This window comes from Perissodus microlepis, chromosome 1 (genome assembly GCF_051167445.1).
Source record: "Perissodus microlepis isolate ML-2025 ecotype Zambia chromosome 1, ASM5116744v1, whole genome shotgun sequence".
Taxonomy (NCBI): domain Eukaryota; kingdom Metazoa; phylum Chordata; class Actinopteri; order Cichliformes; family Cichlidae; genus Perissodus; species Perissodus microlepis.
This window is the reverse complement of record NC_140461.1, coordinates 11,841,896-11,866,724: the sequence shown is the minus strand read 5'-3', so window position 1 is coordinate 11,866,724 and position 24,829 is coordinate 11,841,896. Positions and strand designations below refer to the sequence as shown.

The 24,829-nt window shown below is 39.5% G+C and overlaps 1 protein-coding gene across 3 annotated transcripts in view; it reads right to left on the bottom strand.

Annotated features, from left to right (window-relative positions):
- The window catches only part of myo5aa (myosin VAa), a 62,066-nt gene that overhangs the window by 11,756 nt on the left and 25,481 nt on the right, over positions 1-24,829 (bottom strand). For 2 of the 3 annotated variants that reach the window (XM_084929986.1, XM_084929981.1), the window contains exons 7-29: positions 22,757-22,838; positions 19,755-19,862; positions 19,555-19,661; positions 18,832-19,097; positions 18,576-18,657; positions 18,134-18,274; positions 16,720-16,845; positions 14,769-14,852; positions 9,988-10,143; positions 9,563-9,660; positions 9,303-9,389; positions 8,576-8,684; positions 8,241-8,452; positions 7,999-8,155; positions 7,601-7,840; positions 7,246-7,494; positions 6,130-6,223; positions 5,882-6,030; positions 5,526-5,639; positions 5,173-5,307; positions 4,874-4,909; positions 4,513-4,740; positions 2,340-2,437 (exon numbers count right to left, since the gene is read on the bottom strand). In XM_084929986.1, coding sequence (XP_084786112.1) covers positions 2,340-2,437; positions 4,513-4,740; positions 4,874-4,909; positions 5,173-5,307; positions 5,526-5,639; positions 5,882-6,030; positions 6,130-6,223; positions 7,246-7,494; positions 7,601-7,840; positions 7,999-8,155; positions 8,241-8,452; positions 8,576-8,684; positions 9,303-9,389; positions 9,563-9,660; positions 9,988-10,143; positions 14,769-14,852; positions 16,720-16,845; positions 18,134-18,274; positions 18,576-18,657; positions 18,832-19,097; positions 19,555-19,661; positions 19,755-19,862; positions 22,757-22,838 — 3,158 coding nt within the window. Of the gene's footprint in view, positions 1-2,135; positions 2,193-2,339; positions 2,438-4,512; positions 4,741-4,873; positions 4,910-5,172; positions 5,308-5,525; positions 5,640-5,881; positions 6,031-6,129; positions 6,224-7,245; positions 7,495-7,600; positions 7,841-7,998; positions 8,156-8,240; positions 8,453-8,575; positions 8,685-9,302; positions 9,390-9,562; positions 9,661-9,987; positions 10,144-14,768; positions 14,853-16,719; positions 16,846-18,133; positions 18,275-18,575; positions 18,658-18,831; positions 19,098-19,554; positions 19,662-19,754; positions 19,863-22,756; positions 22,839-24,829 lie in introns of all 3 variants that reach the window. The other variant, XM_084929992.1, reaches the window with a different exon arrangement.

The following is a 24,829-nucleotide window of genomic DNA, read 5'->3' as shown; positions in this document are numbered from 1 at the left end:
AAAGCCATTTATTATGCCGAAGTAGCATTTAGTAAAGAGGCGATGTTAACTGTCAATTAGGATGATCTCTATTAAATGAATTGTGCCAAATATGCTTGGATTATTTATTTTTTATTAAAGCCACCCTAATATGCTACGCTTTCGGCAAAAATGTGTGTGAGACAGAAAGGCCCTCATGATTGTCTGAGGCTGCTGTAAACCAGCTTTCAGGAAAAAAATATGGATGAATTTGGGATTTCTGCACGAAACGTTTGAAATGTTCAAACGCAGATTTGTGAATGAGGCCTAATGTCTGCACTGTTCTGAAGCCAGTAAAATTATTATGAGGAAAAGTAAATTGACTTAACGTTTTAAAATACAGAGATTGTAACATTTTACCCTTTTCCATTTTAGTTGTGCACACAGACTGTATATAAAAGATGGAAGCCCTGCTGTGACGTGTTTTGGACTTTACTATCTTCGTGTTTTGAAATTGGATGAGCAAGGGTCAAATCTAATTAACCCTTTAAAGCCTGAACCATTAAATAATAATTACCAGAAAAGTTTTTGAAAATGGAAAATTCTGTGTTGAACTTTGTGACAAAATCTTTAAAAAGATTATAAATTAAATATTAATTTGCAAACATGAGCTTTAATTTTTGTCATATTTGCTACATCAAGTATTTTTTTCGTGCAATGTATTGTGTAAATTAATTTGTTTTTTTGGAGAGTCTGTGGTTGTGTGTAAATGCGCGCTTCCTTACAAGTACGCTGTGCATCGCTGTTTTAGCGTAATAATGAAAACAATTAAAACATAAATAAATCATTTCATGCACCATTCATGCCAAACTCCTTCTATAAAGCTGAGGCTGAAGCTCTTCTACATCGGGATCTAAACTGTGGCACGGTTAGTCACTTTGGGCGTAAAAGTCAAACCGAAACTCAAAGCCGTCTCCCTCGCTGCTCAGATAGTTTCATGCTGTTATGTGAAGCAGGTCCTGCAGTAACTACAGCACCGTGAATACAGAGATAAAGTCACAACAACTGTAGAGCCATTAAAGTTACAGAACTCTTTGTTTTAAAGAGAAGACAGAAGAAGAAACTCTGCTCCGGTTCATGCAGAACAGTTTGACCCATGCAAACCATTTTCTCACTTCCCTCATAAATATTCTTGATGTCAGTAAGTACAGCTACATATACACAATGTCCTCTTTCTGTTAGGCCAAAACAGAATCTAATATTTTATTTTGCAGCGTGTTCTCACTCCTGCGCGTCAAATATGCCGTTTTTGCCGTCTGTCCACCATTATGTACAAGAAGTTACAAAGACCTGCTTTAGGAAGCTGAAGGGTTAATCATCCAGAAAATGTCTTCACGTCCTACTTCACTTTTTAAAACCTTTTTTCACTTTCTTTTTTTAAACATTAGAAGTCAGTCATATGCATATAGTATTAAAGACAGAAAATTAGGGGACTAGATTAGTTTATCCTAATAAAGTTCTTTCATCCTAATCATAGTTCATTGTAATACAATTTTTTCATGAGCTATAATTGTTTATTTATTACTCTAAAGGGCAGACAGATGCAGCATTTTCAAAATGTTTTGAGTCTCAGAAGGAAGTTCAAATGTTCAATTTCACACATTTTCTGAACTATTTTTAATCGATTAAAGGATTTTTTTGTTCAATTATTTCTGTAACATTTTTCTATCCGTCATATTTTTCAAATCCAACTTCACAAATAAATAACACTAAACCTAATCAGTCAGCTAGTTTCCAATCAGTAAGACGAAATTACAGATCAGGCCCACAATATACCAAAATGATGTGAACTTTTCTTTTCTCCTTCATTTTTCCCTTTCAGTTTTACTGGAAGGTTTGGTTTAGACACTAAACGCATTAGTTTTAGGAAAAACTAACAATGAGTTGGGTAAGACACGCCGGCGGCATTATTTGACGCCGTGATAATGAAAATAGGCGCGTTATTCATCATGCTTTTAGGGCCAAAAAAATGTTACGCTCTGCCGCTCAAGCTTTCATCAGCACTACAGACTGAAATCAGCTGCAGTAACATCTGTCATTTATAACCCAGTATTTCAGCGACAGCGTGGCCATGCGTGCTCTGCTCCACGATGCATCGGCCACGTCTCATCGGTTACCTCAGCCTACTCAGGAGATCACTGACTTCCAGCTGCTGACGCATGAACCTAGGAGATCTGACAGGACAAACAGGGATTCACACACACATCGCACACACAGCGCTCACACATACACGGTATCATAATGGCACTAGAGCATACAAAGGTTGATGTGAGTCAGTGGAGGACAATGAGTAAAGACATGGAGGTGAGGAAGAGAAGTACCTGTTGGTGTCTTTGAGGCCTACGTAAGCTTGCTTGACTTCGTCGTCCTTCAGTTTGGACACGTCATCTTTATACACTGAAGGCTCCGTCATGGTCTCCTGGTAATAAGCGAAGAGACAATAGAGAAACAATACTTGTCACTTGTGATCAAAAGTTTTGATGTTTTTTGGGATACATGACTAAGAACCATTCACCTAATGAGACACTGGTAGCCAGAATATATGTATATCTGATACATATAATATTTGCATTGATAACAGTACTGCGGTTATCTCACACACACACACACACACACACACACACACACACACACACACACACACACACACACACACACACACACACAAAGGACAAGACAAATGTACAATACACAGGTGAAGACAGTGTCTGATTATAAATATGACTATTATGTCTTGATTCTATAATTTTACTTCTTTTAATTATCTGTTCTTTTCCTTTCTTTTAATTTTGTAATTATAGTATTGTATCCTTTAATTTGAGTTATAAATAAATACACACAAATACTGCTTGGTGTCAGATGAGCCCCAGTCTCCTCATAAATCTGAACTTGATCTGATATTAAAGTGTGATTTAGATCTGTTTACACCTCATTATGTTGCGGCTTAAACTCTGAATTCATATTAACATTTAAAAGCAGAACCTCTATGCTTCAGTCAGATATCCATGATATTCAGGTAAATATTTATATATTATATAACGCTCCACTAATTCTACACATGTAATTGTAGCCAAATATGAAATTTTAAAATCTATTACTTATGTCTACTTAAACTATTACTTTTTAGCACATCTATACTGATCACAGATTCACTGGCCACACATTTAAATGATGCTCAAGTGGTACTAAAGGGCCTAAAGAGTGTCAAGAGAATATATTTCCCACACCACCACCAGCCTGAACTGTTGATACAAGGCACAATGGGTACATGCTTTCCTGTTATTTTACACCAAATTCAGAATTTTCTGAACATAATTTCCTCTGGGATTAATAAAGTATTATACTTTATTAGGTATTAAAATAAAGTATAAAGTATTTTCACTAGTAAATTTACGTACATCAGCTTAAAATTAAGCAGGCTGTCTTGACATGTCTACACCCCTAAAGGCACTGAGCTGCTGTAATGCGCTCGGTTGGATATTTGATTAACAAGCAGTTAAACATCTTTGTACCTAACAAAGTGGCCATTGAGGGTCTATCCAATATTAAGCTACATTGATTCAGTTATCTTTAGCAAAGGATTTCTCACTTATTTTCAGATTCTTACCCACTTACTTAACTTTGTATTACAACCGGTCACACTTGCTCCACACGGAAATATCAGTAACTTCTTTGACCTTTCTACTTTAGTCTTCAATTTAGGTTACAAAATTTCACACAGCTTCAACAGAACAGGACTTAATGTGTTTCACTGAGTGTGTGAAAGCAGACAATGGCAGCGAGTCGCATCTCTTCATTCCACAAAGTTAAACTAATGCAGAATAAAAGACAATAAAAGACAACTGAATCAGGAAAGCAGTTGTTTTATGTTGTTTTTCATTGCTGATAGCGTCCACGCTGTAAATGGAAACCAGAATAAATGCTGTAATTCTGTGTTTCACTGAGATGCCTGAGGATGTTTCATACACAGCACAGACCATGAAAAAACATGTCAAATACTCGTGGTTGATGCCATTTTTCAACTGTACCTTCTCATCCTGTGGGGAAGCATGAATGGAGGAGAGAAGGTGGAGACGGGGCAGTTAGGCACGATGGACAGGTTGAAGCATTGTCAATACGCAGTGTGAACAATGATTTTACCCCCAAAAAGAGTTCACGTGTCGAATAAATAAAGACTCGTTTTACGATCTAAGCTCAATGAAGTTTTAGTTTTAAACACAACAAGAGTTATAAATTAAAATTAGAAAAAAATTATTTGGGTCAATAGAGTTGACCAATTTTTTTGTTATCTGCTTACTAACAACAACAACAACAAACGCAGACAGAGATGAAAACACACAAATATGAGAAGGTGGATGTAAAAAAGCAGCATTTCATCCACCTTCACGGTTATGAGACCTTGTAAAACATGACAACATGCCAAACACAAGACCCCTTTTTGTTTTGCTCTAATTGAATGTGAACAAAATAAAGAATATCAAGTGCTGTCTCTACCTTGTGGTGCATGGCCTCCTTCTGACTGACCAGCTGGGAGCGCAGGATCAGCACCTCCTCCTTGCGGACCTCCAGTTCCTCACAGGAGGCGTTGAGCTGTTCCAGGAGCACCTTGTAAGCTGGCGAGCCCGGAGCACCGGCACCTGTAGCAGCGTTACCGAGCAGACTTTTCCTCATCTCCTCCAGATCATGTTTCAGCTTCTTGTTCTCTGACTCGAGCTCCTGACGCTGAAAGATGAAGTTACAGTCAGAAATACAAGCAGAAAATTTGACTTTGTTTTCATTTGTTGTATAAGAAGCATTGATGATGTCATTCAGAGGAGTGAGTGGAGGTTAGGACACCTATGGTCATGTTACTTACCTTCAGGGACTCGTACTCCAGCTCAGCCCCACGAGCCTGAAACGAAAACACGTTTATATACTTTTAATCTGTAGTGATAATTATTCATGTAGATGATTTTGGTCTGAGTTTTTTTTACCATAACAGTCAAAGTTATTTTATAAGTATTGAGGAAGACCTGAACCTGAACAAGCTCTAATTATATTCTATATCATCTCAAATATCCATTATCTGACTGAACTGCATGTTAACAGACCTTTCAACTTTTGGTTTTAGATCATCTGTTTTTCAGTGAGTGCAGTGAAAATGGGTGAAGGTACCATGGCACTAGCCCGCTGCAGCTGCTCCTCTCTGTTTTCCAGTTCGTTGCGCAGCAACTGCTTGTCTTGCTCCAGCTCTGTGACACGTTTCTGCAGCTTGAGAGTTAGCGAGGTGTCGATTCCTCGTGTCACATCCTGCATGTGAGAAGAACGATTACGAATGTGCCACATGAAACGTATTGAAATGCAAATGCTTAAAGCACATAAACATCAACTATAATAACATTTTCAAATACTAATATTAAACATCTCCTAACTTGTGTTCCAGTTAGGGTTATGCTTCACTTTAACTTTAATGATTTGCTTCCCTAATGGTTGAAACTCCATCTTCAGATCACAATTAATTTTCTTACTTCGCGGCCACGGGTACCATCTTCCAACTCGGCGTACTCGGAGTTGTACGTGTACTCTGATTCGTTGCTGCTGTGGGTAGAATCTGTTCTCCTGTGGCCAGGCTTCGAGACGTTCTGCAGACAAAAGAGGAAATAAGCCTTTTAATTTGAACAAGTATTGACTCGCACTCACTCTGCTGCGCTTGCAGATTAAAAGTGCAGTTAGGCACTGAACACTACCAAGCATCTGCCTTCCACAGAGTCTATGAAGAGTCAGTATTTCTGCTGTTCTCACCTTTTCTGGAAGCTTAACATTTAAACAAAGGTGTAGAAATGTGGCTTATTGTTCGCAGTACATGAGCAAATGTGTTGCTCACCGAAGAAAGAGCCATCTCCTCCTTGAGGTCGTCGTATTTCTCCTCGAGGCGAAGGTGTTCGCTGAGGAGATTCTGGTAGCGAGAACGCTCCTCGTTCAGGTCGGTCTCCAGCTGTTGAGTCTCCTCTGCTATCGCACGAGTCATTTTCTCTGAGGGGTAAAACATAAAGAACAAGTCGTTTCAAACTTTGCAAAGATGAAATTAACTGAGCTGTTGGATGTAACTTAAATGTATGCGGTGATGCGTACCTGTCATCTGCTGACTCTGTTCCTGAATCAACCGATTCAAGTCGTCCTTCTCTTTCTTCAGCAGCCCGTTCTGATCCTTCAGCTCTGCCACCATCTAAAAACACACAAATGTGATCCTTACATCACAAATGATTAAACCTTTCTTACAGAACATATTGTGTGGGACACATTTGTTGCTGAGATGAATCTAGACTCTTAGATTTGTGATAATAATCTCATGAAATGAAATGTAATGAGAGATGTTATGATAGCGTTGCAATGAGTCTGACTCGGTCTGTGCTGTTCTCCAATGTCTCTTTGCAACAGGGGAGTCAACTCAACTGTGTGCAGTGGTGTGGGTTATTTTTCTATCTAAAAGCAACATTTCCAACACTTACGTCCCTTTAAACCTAAATCTATGTCCTGCAAAAAGCACATCAGTATTTTTGGAGGGATTTCACTCTAAGGGAAACTAAACATAAGTAAAAACAATAACAAAAAAAAAATGTATCTTTGCTACAGTAGCTCAACCCGCTAACAGTACTAATGAGCAAAAAGAAAATTAAAAATACAAAACTATCACAACTCTTTGGGTCTTTAATCTAATAGCCTTCACTGGCAACAGTGTAAAGAAAGACAAAGCAATATAAACTAGAGAAAACCACACACACCAGCTGTCTCACTAAATCACTACTCTCCTGTGCTCACCTGCCCTGGGGCAATACTGCCCTCTGAGCCCACCATGTGCCCCTCTGCCCCCGGTTCGCTCTGGCTCCTGAATTGCCAATATGTGTAGTCAAGCAAAAAAGAACACACAGTTTTGTGATAAACAAGATATATTTCTCCTGGAGACTACCGGGGACTTTACTTATTAGGGGTCACTGTTGATTCTAGTTTCAAACTAATAATGTGGATTTTTGAAGTAGTCTCAGAGACATGAGAAAGAGGAGGGGAAAGAGAGGCGGCGCAAGAAAAGTGATGTGATTAAATTCATCCGCAGCAAGCGAGCGTTCAGTATGCAACCAAAATATGTGGAAATTAATAAAGGAAGAGAAAGAAGTGGATGACAATGAAGAGAAATATGAAGATGCTAAATATTCATGGTGGACAGAGATGTGTCAGTGGCTACTGTCTTACTTTCTCCATTTCGTCCCTGTAACTTTGTGCCCAGTCCTCGATGGTCTTCTTCTCCTGCTGCGTGGCACTCAGCTCCTTCTTCAGCCTCTCCAACTCCTCCAGCAGAGAGGACACCTGGTTGGCTTTGTTCTTGGCATCCTCCTCCACCCCGCGCAACCGGTTCAGCTCGCCGCGCATTCGCTCGCTCTCCACTGCGTAGGAACTCTCCAGGCCGACTAGCCTCTCGTTGACCAACCGGTTTTCCTTGCTCTGCGTTTACAGCACAAAAGTTAAGCTAAATAAAAACCCTCATAGAGAACAAAATAAATAAATAAATGAATAAATAAATAAATAACACGACAGGTCAACATGTTACCTGCTCGTCGATCTTCCTCTGCAGCTGCATGATTTTGTTCTCCATGCCTTTGTTGAGCTTCTTAAAGTGTTCGACTGAGCGAGCCTCAATCTTCAGCTTCTTCAGCTCACGCTTGGCCCTCATCCTGCGGATGCAGCACTGCAGGTAGACGATGGCTTCCAGGCAGCGCTTGTACCAGCACCGGGCCAACCAGCCACGAATGTGCTTCTGAATGATTACCGCCTTATGCTCCCGCAACAGCTACAGCCACATACAAAGGCAGTGATAGAGAGGAAAAGAAATACGAGTACATTAAAGTGAATTTTAGAAAAATTACACTTCCTTCTGTCCACTGAAAACTGTGCAAATATAGAATAACAGAATATAATATTAAAAACAGGAGTGTTTTCATGACTCACCGCCTGATACTTCTGCCGGGCCATGTAAGCTCTGAGGATGGTTTGCATGGCCAGAGCGGCTGCCTGCTTCTGCTTGTAGCGTTTCCTCTCCACGTACATCCTCTGGTACTTCTGGATGATAGTGGCTGCCTGAGTGCGGCGCAAGAACTTGGCCAGGCTGAGGAGAAGCAAGAGTCAGGATTTCAAATTCTGTACACCTCTAGTTTTTAGCTGGATAAAATGTTAAGTGCCACAGTTCTCACCAGCGGGCCTGGTATCCTCTGGTGAACCTTTGTATGGTAATGGCGGCACTGCGCTTGCGCAGGTACTTCTTGCGTGCCAACCAGCAGCGGATGGTTTTTTGGATGCGGATACAGGCGGCACGCAGCTTATCTGCCCTCAGTTTCTCCAAGTAAGCCACCTGACCGGCTCTGAAGAAGATCTTAGTCTTACCAAACTGATATTTATCCTGATCCTGAGGGACAAAAGAAGCAGTGATCAGAGGTGAAACGAAACTCAATCATGATTTAAAAGTTGTTTTAATCTGTTGTTTTATAACAGAGAACTGTAAAATAAAGCAAGGGACCAACTATCTGACCTGCACTAATTTCTCCAGAACGTTCTTGCAGGTCAACTTTTTGTCAGCGAGGACGTCCTTCTGCTTCATCAGCACTCGGTAGCGGCTGAAGAACTCCTGATACGTCCATCTGACAAACAAACACAGACGCTTAAAATCTGATCCTTTCAATTTATCAAATTTTCCTCTGAAATACTTCAAGTACCAAAAGCTGGAAAGATTTAAGTATTTGGAGTTTTGGTCGGCAGACTCTTTGATCTAAGAAGAAGTTATTTTGAATTTTTTTTTGCATTGAGCATCACATTGAGGGAGATGGTACTAAACTGTCTACATTTTGATATGTAAAACAATTTCTTCAGTAGTGCTGGGTGTGTGAAGTTTTGCTGTTCGTTGTATAGTCGTCTCTTTACTTTAAAATGTATTTAATACACTATGTTTTGGTTTTGATTTTGCTTTTCACCTTTATTATTACCTCTACACGTCTCCTGGATTTTCTGGGGAAAGTAAGAACTGTGCACATACTGGGGAAGCTCACGGTGAGATGAGCAGTGACAGCATTTTTGAGACTCTTCACCGTGTCTATGTCTATTTGAGTGAGTTAATTCAGTACTCATCACTTCAGCTGATCCAACTGCTTGCACTGGCCTTCTGCTATGCAAATGTTATATTTCTTCTATATGAACACACATTAAATAATTAGACGTTTACAGTGTGAGTCAGTCACAGTGTTGCTGGGGTGCATCAGTACCTCGATGGGAAGCCTGCAGCAGAGATCCGGATGGTTTCCAGGACGCCGCAGGCTCTGAGCTGCTGCACCGCACGTTTGGGATCAAACCTGCCGACATCGAATAACCACAGCCAATGTGAATCATGTATACAAAGTTTTGTACAATAAAACACTGCATAAACATGCAGTGTTACTGGTGTTTAAAATTTAAACAGAGAACTTGAAAAAGAGATAAATCTTCCTACAAAAACAGCAGATTATAAAACAACGCTGAAACTCACGAGAAGGCCAACTTGAAGTCATTGGGTTTGATACAGCGTACGTAGTGAGGAGTGGTCGCGTTCAGAGTGTCCATCAGCTTTTGTAGAGAGTTACGAAACTACAAGAGAGGATCACCATCATCATCATGACCTAAATCCCTTTTGTAAAATTAAGATGAAAGTCTTTAAAGTTCACTAAGTCACAATTAACAGGCTTCAGATTTCCCAAAATAAACTCATAAGAAAGATAAAATACTGGCAACTGCTTCGCCTCAGTCTCCTAGTAGATACGCCTATGATAACAACTTGAAACTCTTACGTCACCTCGTTCTGGAGTTATCGCATTCACAAACTTACGTGTCCACGCCTAATGCCCACAGACACCCACATAAATACCACACAGAGTGTCCAAGTTACACAAGTCCAGCTAAGAGTGAGACAGCCACCTGACAGCCGACAGTCTTCTTGTGCTCTTTGCTGCTCGTGTCCCGGTTCTTGTCGGGTTTGATGCTGAGACGGGTGCGGCCCCCGGTTCCCTGGACCTGACCAGTGGGGCTGGTTGCCTTTTCCTCATCCTGGAATAGCTCCACCAGCAGGTCAAACTAAAAACAACAGCCCACTCATAGTTACCAGCTGATAGTGACATGAATCCTAAACGATAAGATGCATCTCTGCTGCTGCCATATTGCTCAGGGATTCTGATTACTGTGGTTTGATAAACAATACCACACTTTTCTTCTGCTTTTCAATGTCCCAGTGGAAATAATAAAGAAATAAATAAAAACACAGATAATAAAAGTTGAACATGTGAGAACTTATCTTACTGTCTGAAATCTTACTGTCCCCAATATGTTTAATTTAATATATCACAATAAGCAATCCTTCTTTTTAGGTGACTTAAAGTTCATAAACAAAGGCTTATATCTAACATAAGCATTTGGGTCATTCTAATTTAGCAGTACTATTTAAAACAAACCAAACAGCCTCTGCCTTTGCCTCCATAGACAAACGTACTTTAGGAGGTCCAGCTCCCCCTGAGGAACACGGCGCCTGCAATGATGCATCATTCCTACATTTGTGCATGGCATCACACACTGCAGATAATTCTGACTTACTAATATTTCATTTTGTTTCAGTATTTAGGCTTTAGTTCAACTCCTACAAATCACAAATGATTTTTTTATGCTGCCATGCGTTCTGATTTTTCTAACTTACCGTGCAGTACATACTGGCTTACAAAGCAGGACAGCAGCTATATTTTTGCGACACTGAAAACCATCACTATGAGGACTTACTGTAAAACCCCATTTCCGAAAAATGTTTGGACACTGTGTTTGCAAATCTCATAAACCCATATTTTACTAACAACAGAACATATAAAACGTATGAAGTGTTTAGATATTTGAGAGATTTTACTATATCGTGAAAAAACATTGGCTCATTTTGAATTTGATGGCAGCAACACGTCTATAAAAGGTTGGAAGCGGTGCAGCAAAAGGCTGTTAAGTAAAGTGGTACTAAAAAGAAACAGCTGGAGGATAATAACAATCAGGTTAACTGGCATCAGATCAGCAACGCGGTTAGGTATTTAACAAAATGAGCATCTTAGAGAGGCAGTGTTTCTCAGAAGTAAAAGCGGCCAAAGGCTCACCACTCTACAAAAAACTGCTTCTACAAATTCTGGAAGAATTTCAGAATAATGGTCCCCAACATAAGATACTGAATATCTCATCATCTACAGTACATAATATCAAGTAATTCAGAGAATCTGAAGAAATCACAAAGCCAGAAATATCAATACTGGATGCTTATGGCGGCACTGCATTAAAATCATGCATGATTCTCTCATGAAATCAATGCATGGGCTCGGGAACACATCCAGAAATCTGTCTGCGATATCCATAAAGCTCCATAATGCAAAGAAGAAGCTGTATGTGAACACGATCCATAAAGTCCACTGTCTTCTTTGGGCCAAAGCTAATTTGAAATGGGCTGAGGCAAAGTGGAAAACTGGTCTGCGGTCCGAACTAAAAAGGAGACGTGCCATCTGACTTATTCAGCACCCCCTGATAATATGAAGGTGCGGTACAGCCAGTGAAATTAGCAGCTTGCACATGTGGAAAGGCACCATCAGTGCTGAAAGGTTTATACACATTTTAGAGCAACATATGCTCCCATGCAGATGATATCTTTTTCAGGGAAGGCCTTGCATATTTTTGCAAGCTGATGCTAAACCACATATTACAGTTATTACAACAGCATGGCTTCGTAGTAGAAGAGTCCTGGTGCTGAACTGGCCTGGCTGCAGTCCAGAGCTTTCACCAACTGAAAACACTTTGAGCATTATTAAGTGTAAAATACACCAAAGAAGACCCTGGACTCGCAGACGCTTACAGACCGTTGTGGTAAACTTTGTTTTTTTCTTATATTGGCACATTTGATATGTTTTGGCTGATTAAAAAATGGGTTTATGAGATTTGCAAATGATTACATTCTCTTTTTATTTACGACTTTTTTTGGAATTGGACTTGTATGTTTTCAATTTACAAATGCAGTGTGGAGACATCAGAGTGAGTTAATTAATTAAAACTTCTACGGACAAAACAACCAAAACAAAACAGCTCGAACGCAGTTTGAGAGTTTAAGTAGAAGAGCGAAAAGATTGGTTGATTTGTTAAAAAGTTTTGTTAAATTCAGTCACAGTCAGAGTTGTTACAATGCTTTACAAACAAATGTAATTAAAAGGTTAAGTTTTGTCATATATGACAGTATGCAGTGGCCATATATGAGTGTACGGCATCATTATGCCATGAAATAATATCACAAACATGTCATGTTCCATATGACATGAAGGTTATATGAGGAGGATGCTGTGTTATGTGTCGCTGCAGTGCCATGCTGCTTTTAACCAGCATCATTAAGCAGGACAGCCACATCCACAAAGGCTTTACGTGCTGCTTACTCTCAGATAAAAATACTTTCCTTCCTTCATCCCTTTATTTTCAATGTTGAATCCCCCCTTTAGTGCTTTCCATGCAGCAAACAAAGGCATACACAAAACTCAAATCTCCTCAGTGCTGTTAGAGTGTATTAACTCACAGAGAGAGACAAAGGAGGAAAGTCAAAGGAAAAAGGAGCTAAATGAAGAGCTACAGGCAGACTAGCGTTGTAAGAACGCTTGTGTTTACCTTCTGCTGGCAGTGAAGGTTGTCATGATGAGGACAGAACCAAACATACATGGACAACATATGGAGACACAATTACAAAAAAAACCAAAAAAACCCCACAATGAAAGGTTAAAAAGGAAAGCCAAATGTCAAAAAATCCTAAAGGTCAGTTTCTAAATCACGACCTTCCCCCCATCCAAAGCAATCACACACAATTATGATTCAAATGAAAAGGAAAAGAAAACCAGGGAGACAAATGAAGCTGAAATGGATGGAAGGAACCATGATTTAAAAAACAAACAAAACGAAAACATTTTCATTGACATCCAGCAGACATGCAGTATAAAACACATCTGTGGTTGAAAGGTGGCTGCATTCAGACCCAATTCCTGCAAAGACATCTCATTTGGGTTGCTTGGAAAATGAAAGTTTAAGAGATGACACCTTTTAAAAAAAATTGCAAACAAATGTAACGTGAAACTGGCTTCCCCATCACAGTGAGAAAGAAGAAAAAGTGAAGTTTTCCCAAACGCTGCTTATCTGATGCTGTGCGCACACGGTTCTCAACTGTTTTGTTGTAGAACAACATCCAATTTTTGAATTCATTAATTTTTTTTAATCAAAACTTTGTCAATACCGACAAAACAATAAAACTAGAGAGTAAGACACAGGCCATAATAATTTAGGAATTTATGCTTAAGAGTTGAAGAGCCTGAAATCTTCTGAAAGATTGGAGAGGAGATGGTATTCAGTGTGCCGGAGTGCATTTCTGGATGAGAGACCTAAAGCAGAAATGCAGATTCTTCAGAGTCTTTATGATACTTTATCTGTTAATGTGTTAAACTACACAAACAGCTAGCAGCTAAATGTTTATGATTTCAGTTTTACTGGCTGTTGAGGGCTGGTTTAAGAGCTGGTTTTAGACGCAGATGCAGACAATATTACAGATGAATAGAAGGCTGTTTTTTAGACAGCACGATCCTTAGTTAATTGCAATATTATGAATATGTATTCATATTCATATTAAGTATTAGCTCAGTAAAAACAAACACGCACACACAGAAACATTAAGAATGATGGGATAAGCTTGGCAGAGAACCTTAATTTGACTAAATCTCATTAAGAGGTCAACCCCAATTGCTTTAATGCCCCTGATTTCCATGGTAACTATAAGAGTACAAATCTGTGTGTGAGAGTGAAAAGGTCTTGTTAGATGTTAGAGCGGACTATATCTATATTTCAACCCTTACCCACTTCTGGCTTTGCTGAAAAGGTCTATAAAGGAACAGCCGAAGGTCACTGTGAGAATTTTAAACAAACACACTTCAATAAAGTCTGCGTGTGTGTTTCTGTGCGTACGTGTGTGTGTGCGTACGTGTGTGTGTGTGTGTGTGTGTGTGTGTGTGTGTGTAGCCAAAACAGCGAAGAGGATTTAAAGGCTTAGGCCCGTTTTAACCCAACAGGGTTTTACACAGTGATCTCCAGCCAAGACCAAAACACGCACACACACACACACACAAACACACACGTGACGTTAATTCAGCTGCGATCTAACTAACTTGGACTTGCAGCTATGTGTGTAGAAAAACTGGGTCTCTGAGTACTGCTGCATATATAAGGTTTTGTGATCTACTATAACATATACTTACATTTAACTGAAGTCCTTAACTCAGGTATAAAGTTGCAGAAAGGTCTTTCGTGTGTCAAACTTGAATCTATCCTGCATTCAGGATAAATGTGTAGCACACATTTAGCTTTTTGTGCCACATGCAAGTAAAAACCTACACAACTGAGAATTTATCTCTGCTAGTGTCACTATCCTCTTCACCAGTAGAGGGCGCTGTCCCCCGTATACTTTAAGTTGAACAGCATGTTTGGCCAATAAACAACTTTCTATTTTTTCCACACAGAGACCAGGTGGCACATCTCTGCAGGAGCAGCAGACGTATATGTCAGTGGATGCTTCACAGTTCTTGAAGTCCAATGTGTTTTAAAGGCTTACATTTGGCTGATTACATACAACAAAACATATTTTCATTGTTGGTGTTTGTGCGTCTCACCTTGCTGGCTTTCATCACATTGATTTGCTCTTCATTCACCGTGTCCTTGTTCTTTTCCAGGAAACCCTCACACTGGTACTCCACCTGCCCAACGACACAGCAAAGCTTGTGTTACACTTAGGACGAGCGGGTGCCCCACTTTATGTGGCACTGCACAGCATTTCCAACCCACATACTGAGAAAATGGTCCAGTTTAGAAAACTCAGCACACATGGAGGACACCTTTAATGAACGGTTGTAAGGGAAGCAGGGAAGGCTCCATCATGGGTCAAGTGCAGGTCAACAAGTCACAGTCTTTTACTGCTTAAGTGGCGCTCAACAGGGAAACTGAGCTATTCAGTGAATCATCATGAATGACACTAGCATCAATAAATAGAAATAGAACAAAAAAGCTATTAAAATGTACATTTGAGTGGGTGAAGCTGATGGAAAGACATTCTCAAAATTTTCAGCCTTTAATTATTTTTGCTTTAATAGAGTTTTTCCATTTATTATTGTTTTTGAATGAGGTGAGAATAATGACATGGAGTAACAGTGTACATGTGTGTCTGACAAGAAACGGGTAGCTCAAAAAAAGATATTAAAAGACAGATGATTACCATAAGCTGAGAGTTTTATAATACAGAGAGCGAGGAGTATCTGGATACAATGATGTGCATTTGTCCTTTACATGCCAGAAATCAAACCTATAGTTTGCACAGTTTGTAATTTTGTCTACTGTTTAATCTCTCGTGTCAACATTTCAAATCACTTGTCAGCATTAGTGTTGTGTTCCTCGTTGACCTACACAATGCTTATCAAAGTTTATCAAATCAAATGTATTTGTATAGCACTGTTCAAACACAAGGCAATGCTTTACAGAGGGAAGAAAAGATAAGGAGAGAGAAGGAAAAAAATCATGCAAGACATAAATGTACTGAAGAAGCACTCCAAATTTATTCAGTTTTATTTTGGTTTGCTATGATTCTGGGAGCGACATAGGTGACCTCTTCCTGATGACCTGAGAGTTCCACATGTTTTGTAAAGTATGTTTGAAGTGTAATGTTGTCGGAGATCATTTAGTGCTTAGTGAAAATTTTTTAAATCTGTCTTAGGAGACGCATAAAGTTTTTTCTGTATATGCTTTAGAGAGGAATATCTTAATTTTTGATGTTTTTCGTTTTTGTTTTTTTAAATGGTAATAGACTTTGTCTTGTCTGTTGTTCCACAATTATTCTGGCCTGATTTAAAAATGTAACCGTTTTTTAGAACCTCTTTTAGAAACTCCAGCTATACAGACTTATTCAAGCTCTATGATCATGTGGTGACACTGAAATGTAGAGTTGTGTGTCATAATTATGGTAAGAGATTTTATAATATCTAATAATTATTATAAAATTATTTTATTTGTTGGATCTGTTCAGCCCGAGTTACTCCTGTAAGAACTTAAGCTACAGGATGTATTTTTCCTCTTGGTAATGAGTCAAACTGAACTACAGTGAAAGCAAATTTCATCTAATACAAAAACTATAAATATTGGAAATCCTTAGACTTATATGGCTCTAGGTATCCTAATATAACATCAGTTGGTCTTTTAATCCGCTTTCTCAGTAACCTTATAGTGAAGCTGTAAAAACAGACATGAAAATTAATGCTTTGTCACACAGCATCTCATTAGAGGACACAAAACTTATTATTACACCACTACACGAACATGTCATTGCTAAAATGCTCATTTACGTTAGAGCACCGATAATTTTTATTTATTTATTTTTTAAAGTCCATCTTCCTACCCTAAAAATACCTCACACATGCAGTTAATCTGTTCCCTCATGCTGTTAAATCTTTTAAATCAACCTTTTTTAAATGTACACAAACACTTATGATACACCAAAAAAAAAAAAAAAAAGAAATGTAACAACCTAATATGTAACAGTGTGGAAACACAAAGCATACAGTCTGACAGACCCACCTTGTCTGCAAAATGCTGGATGATGAAGGCGCGGTTGGACATGCGAGGCTTCTCAAACAGGGAACAAGTCTTTAGGTGGGTGTTGTACAGCTTTTGAGCCCATGAGTCATCCGAACCTTTAGGCATCTGTTACAGAAAGAAAGAAACCATGAATAATGCATTTTCATCTTTTCAGAAATTACAATGTTTATTGCAGTTGTTTGATTGAACTTTTTCTTGTCATTCATTGCATACTGACAAACATACGTCCTTGCCATAATGTGAGAAATGCGTTCCCACCTCAAATGTCAACAGCCTGTAAAATGACCTTGCAGAGTTTGAGAGCGACAGAGAGATAAGCTCAACAGACACAGGACCTCAACACAAAAAACTGGAGCCTTTAATATCACAGCTGCCACAGTATTAACTAAAACAAAGCTCAATTCTGTTTATTTCATACATGCTCAATATTTCATTCCAGTCTTACTAACATGAATGAACATAAACTAAAAACAACCTCATGTCTGCCTCTTGTTTAGTTTCGCAGTGAGAAAGAAGAAAAAGAGAGCTGTGGTTAATATTTAGCTTTGGGTTTCTCAGTTTTAGGTATTGGTGACTTTAGCCTTGTGTGTGGTGGGAGGCAATGACAAGCTGCAGGCTGACGTCAAAAAATGGAAAGCAGAATGTGGGTGTGAATGAAGAAACCCACAGGCCTCTGCTTAACATGCAGCACAGGCTCAGTTTACTTTATTTTGCTTGTTTATATTCATGAGAAAGTTTATGTAAGTAACTTATGTAATGGTAATTCCTTTCTTTTTCTTTAAAGATATGTAGTTGGAGAAAGTCGGTTCTTAAAAACTTTTGCATGAAGAGCAAACTGCTCAAATAGAAGACAAACGTGAAGAATGATGCAACCTAAGCAACAGAACCGCTGACCGTGATACAACTGATCTGAAATACACCGGTGAAGTAATCAATCGGTGTAGTAAACAAGATTGATCGCCTTGTAAAAATGAAACGCTCTGCTGGGAAAACTGCTGTTAAAGTAACATGTAGCACCAACCACAGCATTGCTGTATTAGGATGATGCACAAGCCAGTCCACAGAAACTGCTCGGGAACACAACAATTACCCTGTATTCACCCACGCAGTGCTAACCTAGAACCAGTGCCATGCATTTCTACAAATAAAACACTGACACCTGTACAAACTAGCACCAGCATGGGACCACAGAATTGCTAGGTTCAGAGTTCAGTGGCTAAGGGATGGATTATCATCAGACCTAGCCCACAGATTCAACTCCCATGATTTACTTCTCACAGAACTAGCAGGAACTCTACAAATCGAATTAGCTCGAACCTAAGAAACTGGAACCAAGTATTTCAATGTTGTGCCCATTCTGCATACACTATTTGTCGGGTAAAGTAAGACGTACCCTGCACTCCTCGTCCAACAGGTCCAGGATGCCCATCTTAGCTTCTATGAGGTTGATGCACGGCTGATTGTCATAGAAGTCGATCAGAGTCCAGGGGATCTGCTCCTTCATGTACTCCTCCTGCTCCAGTTTGAACACATGCTGTGCAGATAGAAACACACAGTTAGGTATTTAACTTTAATAGTTTTTACTACCTTTAAAGGAGTGGCCTAACAAGAGTTATGCAGCTCTTTATACATTATTTACATTTTGCAGAAAGTAAATCAGAATAGATTTTTTCATGTAAATTGTCCATTATTTAGTTCTATTTTTAAACTCTGAGGTTTTTCATGGAATTTGCATATTTTGTTCAGAACCACCACTGACATGCTTTTGAAGTTTGTGAACTGCCACGTTTTGATTGAGAGCAGTTATTGATTGTTTGCTTTTTGCTGCTGCTTACCATGTTGAACTGTTGCTGCAGCTTCTCATTAGCGTAGTTGATACAGAACTGCTCAAAGCTGTTGATTTCAAATGTCTCAAACCTTGTGAAGAACAAGAGTGATGTTAATGACCTGAAACACACTTTTTCACTGCTGTGTTTTAATTTGATGAGCAAATTCAGACAAATCCAGCGAAAGAATGATGCTAAAAAGCTCAGGCTGATTAGCTACCCCTTTGTAACTACTACATACTTTGAAAGTACTACACAGACATACCCGTAGATGTCGAGGACTCCGATGAAGGAGTGCTGTTTAACATTTGTCACCAGGGCCTTGTTGACGTGCTCCACAATCCAGTTGAAGAGCTTGGCGTAGATATGTTTGGACAGGGCATCACGGGCATTCGTGGCCTGCAGACGAGGGAGGGGCTTGATATACGTCTCTGTGGCCGTCTTCAGCTTCCTGTGGCACAGCCACTGGGACATATCCTGGTAGGTCACGCCCACCAGCTCGCAAAACGCCATCAGGTGACGATTGTTGGACTACATCAGAAAGAAGAAGTTTTTATCTCCACTATCCAACACAAAACTATGATGTGGCTCCACATCACAGATGGATATGATGTGGGGCCACTAAATGCATCTTTAGGGAGGAATAAGTGAGGAAAAAAAGTGGCTTTTATTAAAAAATTCTCAATAAAACAAAAGAAAAAATAGATCCCAGTGGAATTAATCCAAACAACTAAAGCTGCAGCCTCATTTCTGCCTCTACCTATTTACTGATCAGCAGCCAGTTCCCAGGAAATGCAGAATAAACCCACTGACCAACACCCAATTCTATGAGACCACACGAAACAACTAAAATATGATTAATAATCACATGCAATCACATTCTGAGCAGCTGAACTGAGAAAGTCCCTCCTAATTACGACACTTATTTATGCAACAGCCCAGTGATATGCTCCCCCTTTTCTTTATGCAGTATGAAGAGTATCCTCACAGGAATAACGCTGCTGTCTGCATCTCTGTCCTTAATCTCCACATTTCCCAGATGAAGAATGGCAGCCAAAACCTGGAACAAACCCATCTGATAGGACTCATTAATACCTGCAGAGGACACACAAACACATCCTTAGGTTTTTACTTCCATTTTTTCCATACAGATTTCAACCTGCGTGTATTTTTAGGTGTGTGAGTTACCCAGCAAGGAAAAAGCATTGCGTGTGGTGCAAAGCTCCTTGGTGTCATCCACTCCGTCGATAACGGGGCTGCGGCCCTGCCTCGTGTACAGGAAGTCATTTGCACTGCCTGAATAGAGACACAGAGGGGGCAAACATGGAACAGTGAGTCTTACATTGTGCTACTTGGACACGTGTGCTACTAAAACCTCAGCCACTAACTAGGAAGGTGTGTATTACAATCATATGCTGTGACATTGTGTCCAGAATGAACTCAACGTGCAACCTTGCAACTAACCAGAGCTGCAATCCTGATTTGCTGAACTGAAGGGTCAAATAAAACAAGGACACAAAATTGTGGTCATCAAACGAATCTCACGGTCAGATTTCAGAAGATTTTCTACAGGCCCTACTACTTCTACTTTCTAAAGGCCCTGGTCTCTATTTAAGGTAATACGTCATATTCTGCTGAGCTGAAGTTTTTTGTTTTTGTTTCATTGTTATTAACAACTTATTCACTGTATCTTCCTGAGTTTAGGTAGAAATGATCATAATCTGTTTTTATTCTGTGACACTGACTCACTCAGAGTGATGCTGGGTGTTTGTTCACTGTCAGATCAGGAGACTGATAACAAGAACGCTTCTTCTGCGTATGAGCCCAACTTTCTTACAATCGGTTTCTTTATACACACTTAACACCGAATTAGGGCACGGTCTGTTGCCTGGCAACAAGAGTCAGTGACATGACTGTGACAACCACTCCATTAACTGAGCCAGGAAGTTAGCAGGAGAGGAAAAGACAGCAGCTGTGTGTGTGTGTGTGTGTGTGTGTGTGTGTGTGTGTGTGTGTGTGTGTGTGTGTGTGTGTGTGTGTGTGTGTGTGTGTGTGTAGGAGATAGAAAGAGTGCCAAGTGAGTGGCAGTAAATGGCGGTGCCAGCAGAGAGTGTGTGTCCATGACTAGGATGAGCAGGTGCAGGTCCACAGTGGGAGCGCTCTATAAGGGAGCCTGATGAACCAGAGAATCAATGAGTCACAGCTCAGTTCCTACAGCAGGAACTTTGCCTGATGCATCTAAGCCGATATCTTACTAATAATTTAGAGAAATCTCTGACTGTCCATCTATGTGTGTTTCACTCATCTCATCAACTGCTTGTCCAATCGTACTAGTGCCAGACCATTACACTAACCTGAACCTATATATATCTAAACGAGATCTAGATCTTTGGGCAGGATGCTTTGCATTTGTCGTTTCATTTTTTTTTTTAATGCTCTAAAACACATAAAAATCAGGAAGCAATTTCAATCTAAGCCTAATTTTTATTGCTCATTACAAAGTCAGTGACTTCTTGAGCCAATGGATTTCACCGTTCTGGCATACTGTCTACAGTGAGAGTGACTCACAAGCCAAAAAAATAAATACACTTGGGAAAAGAAATTCCCCCAGTCTGTTAAGTCATTTTAATGAAATGCTTTCACTTTACAGCATAAAGTGAAAGTCTAACCATTATGTTCTATTTGTGGGTAAGTTTCATTCACAAAAATATAACAGACGAATGAGGAAGGAAGTTAGTTCTAGTTACAGCTGGTCTTTCGTAGCCTTAAACAAAAAAAAAAAAAAACATAACCTTTCAGCATATTGTAAATTAAGTACTTGCCTCCTCTTGCCTCGTTTTTAAATGATGACTTTGTCTAACATAAGATCTTTTTTAGGCATCATCAGATTCGGAGTAGAATGTAGTATATGTGCTGAAAGGGTCAGAGGAGGAAGTGAGTAGTCTGGGGTTGAATCCCAGCTGTGTACGCACGTGCTCATCTGGTGATCGGTGCTTAGAACAGGGAGGGTTTTTTTGGCCTCTCCTAGTTTTCTGTTCTGTAACATATTTACAGGAGTCCGATGCCACCACCAGCATGACTCATATTAGAGGTCTGGACTGCTTGTGAAATCTATTTGCACCTAAAATTGAAGTGAAAAAGAAAAAGATCACTCTTATGTGGCACTTAATGGTTTTTTCATGAGGTCTAAACAAGTAGCAACCAAAAAAAATAGCACTGAAGCGTTGAAGTTCCATAAACTGCATTTCCTCTGCTTCCTCCACTTCAAGGCTGCTTTAAAAAGTGAGTTTATCCCCACAGACGTCCATATTAAATTGCCCCACATTAAAGCATTTAAAAACATGCTTACACCCTGGTACGAAAACAGTTGCGGTCTCTATGGATAGTCTCCCCCTTCAGCGAGCGATTTATTTATTTATTTAGATTTAATTAAGAGGTGTGGCCACTTTGATTGGCAAATGTACAACACAAGACTCCTGTATCCCCTGGCTGTCTTCTAGGCCTCAGCTGTGCTGGCTGAACAGTGGACTGCATTTCTCTTCTCTGTTTGTGCTATTGGTGCCTTTTGGGGCTTTTAATGGCACAGTCTGTCTAATAATACGGTTTGATTTGTGATACAGACCATCCAAGAAGTTTGTGTTTCCATTTTGGTGAAATTCTTGTTTTTTTAATACTCTATTGCTTGGCACTACTTTGCATATATTTATGTGACTGCATGCAGTTCATGCAGCTCATGAGCTTGCTAATCAAGCTAGCTAGCATTAGCTCGCAAATTAGCACTCTAACCTCTTGTCTAAATTAGGAACCTTCTGGCTTTAAAAACACTGACATTGTTAAATGCTGATGTTGAGGCTCCAAAATGTATAGTTCAAACCAATAGCTTTCTATACTTCTTGGCCTGTATACATCCATCTTTTATACAAGTCATTGGTTTGGCGCTCTCAAAATGAGTGAGACCATGATGGCAACTTTTATAAAGTCTGAACCTCTAAAGCATTTCATTAATAGCCATGTGTGTTCAGGTGCTGCAAATGAATTTAGCACTTCTACAGCTAGAGCTTTTGTATTTAATTCCATTGTCAGTATACATATAAGTACATACATATATGTGTGTGTGTGTGTGTGTGTGTGTGTGTGTGTGTGTGTGTGTGTGTGTGTGTGTGAGAGAAACGTGTATCTGACCGACTTACTTAGCTTCAGAGCCTTGAACTCAGGCAGATGGGCAGATGCACAAAGCTGATAGAAGATATGATAATTTCTCTCCTCGTCCGCCTGGAAGAAAGCAGAAAGATCATATGTGATTAATCAATAAGATATTATATTTCTTAATTAATAATGAATAAAATGGTTTAATATTAATGTTCACTAAATTAGTTAATCATCATTCAGATATGTTTTTTTTACTTTTTTACAGCTAACATTCATGGGACAAGAAAAATCAGCTGCTTGTTTCTTTACATACTGCATTCTGCTTTACAATTATACAGTTTGACAGCCTAACATTTGGAAGCTCCACAGGCCGGCAGCTGGAAACTCGGTGCCTTGCTCAAGGGGACAATAGCAGATGTCAGGGAGTCAGGTGTGAATAATAATAATAATAATAATAATAATAATAATAATAACAATAATGGATTGCATTTATATAGCGCTTTTCGAGACCCTCAAAGTGCTTTACAATTCCACTATCCACTCTCACATCTTGAGACATATAAGGAAAGAATTCCTTATATGTCCTGGAAATTGTCCTGATATGCCCTGGAAATTCTTCCCAGTTAACATGGAGTTGTGTTACCTACCTGTGTTTAACCCTTTACTGGACAACTGACTATATGTGACATTGTGAGAAATACAATAACTCAAGCTACAGATGAATATGTAGTGAAAAAAAATTGATTTAAAAGGTGCTTTTAATCTAGGAAAAAAAAACCCATCAAGATCTGCAGTCTGTTACCTGTGCTCCACATCAGCGGGACCACACACACACACACACACACACACACACACACACACACACACACACACACACACACACACACACACACACACACACTTACTACAACTGGGTTACTGGAATCGAGCATGTGAAAAATGTGAGGAGGAAAGTAATCAAGTTTCTCTGCCAACATCCTCATTCCTCAGTAGCATTGTCTATAATAACTGTGTGTGTGTGTGTGCATGTGAGAGGGAGGGAAAGTGAGTGAGTGAGAGAGAGAGAAAATGTTTCTTTTTCCAGGCATTAAATGTCCTTGTTCTTTTATCATCTAGATGCCACCCTACAGGCTTCTCCAGTAAGAAAACACACCCACTAAATATATAAGAAAGAAAGATAACAGCTTATATAAGAGAAAAACTCTATTTATAGAATATTTAAAGACAGTATTCAGTAAACTTTTATGAGGTATTATGAAGTATTTCCCGGAATGTGCCCATAAAAAGAAATCCTTATTTGAAATGAGCTGGCCAATCTCTAGTCCAGGATCATCTGCTCGGGTATGTTGAGACAGGTTCCAGTATGGCTGCTATTTTGAAATTAGTCCTGGAAGTTTAATTCAGACCTCTTACACTGTGTGCACTGTGATTTTGCCATGAACATCAAACTTACAAAGCTTATATACACAACAAAAGTCAACTTCACACAAAACTGATTTGACTTTTGTGCGCAGGGTCACTGCTCATCTGATCGGACTCCACAGTTTCCAAACCCAGTGGTCAGCCAGCCCAGACAAAGAAATGGAAGGAATAGGAAAGGAGGGCCGTGCTGTCACCTAGTGTGACAGATGAGCAGTAAAAGGACGGGTTTACTTGGTTTCCTTTGTCTTTGTGAAGGAGGAAATGATTGTTGCATACCTATTCTGTACTTACAGGGCAAGTTTTTCATGATCACCACTAATGATGTTATGTAGCACATGCTGCTGAGGAGTGACTGCATTACAAAGAGTACCATCCTCCTGTGTAACAGCATTTCACAGTCTACCCACTGTATCACTACAGCAGGGTTAATGTTACATAAGCTGTAGGATCAATGATTGAGACTTTACTACTCAAGTGATGATATTATTAAACACCTTCCAGTGAGTGTTTTTGAAGGGTCTGACTTTTTTACTGCCAGTGCAGTTTTCTTATGAATGACCTGAAGAATGTTGCTGTAACTCTAGCAGGGCAACAGCTTTCATTATAATGCTGTAAAGGCCGACAACAAGCTTTTCCCCAAAGCACCCCTAATATTAAGGAAGCAAGCTAACGACAAGATGCTCACCCAGAAC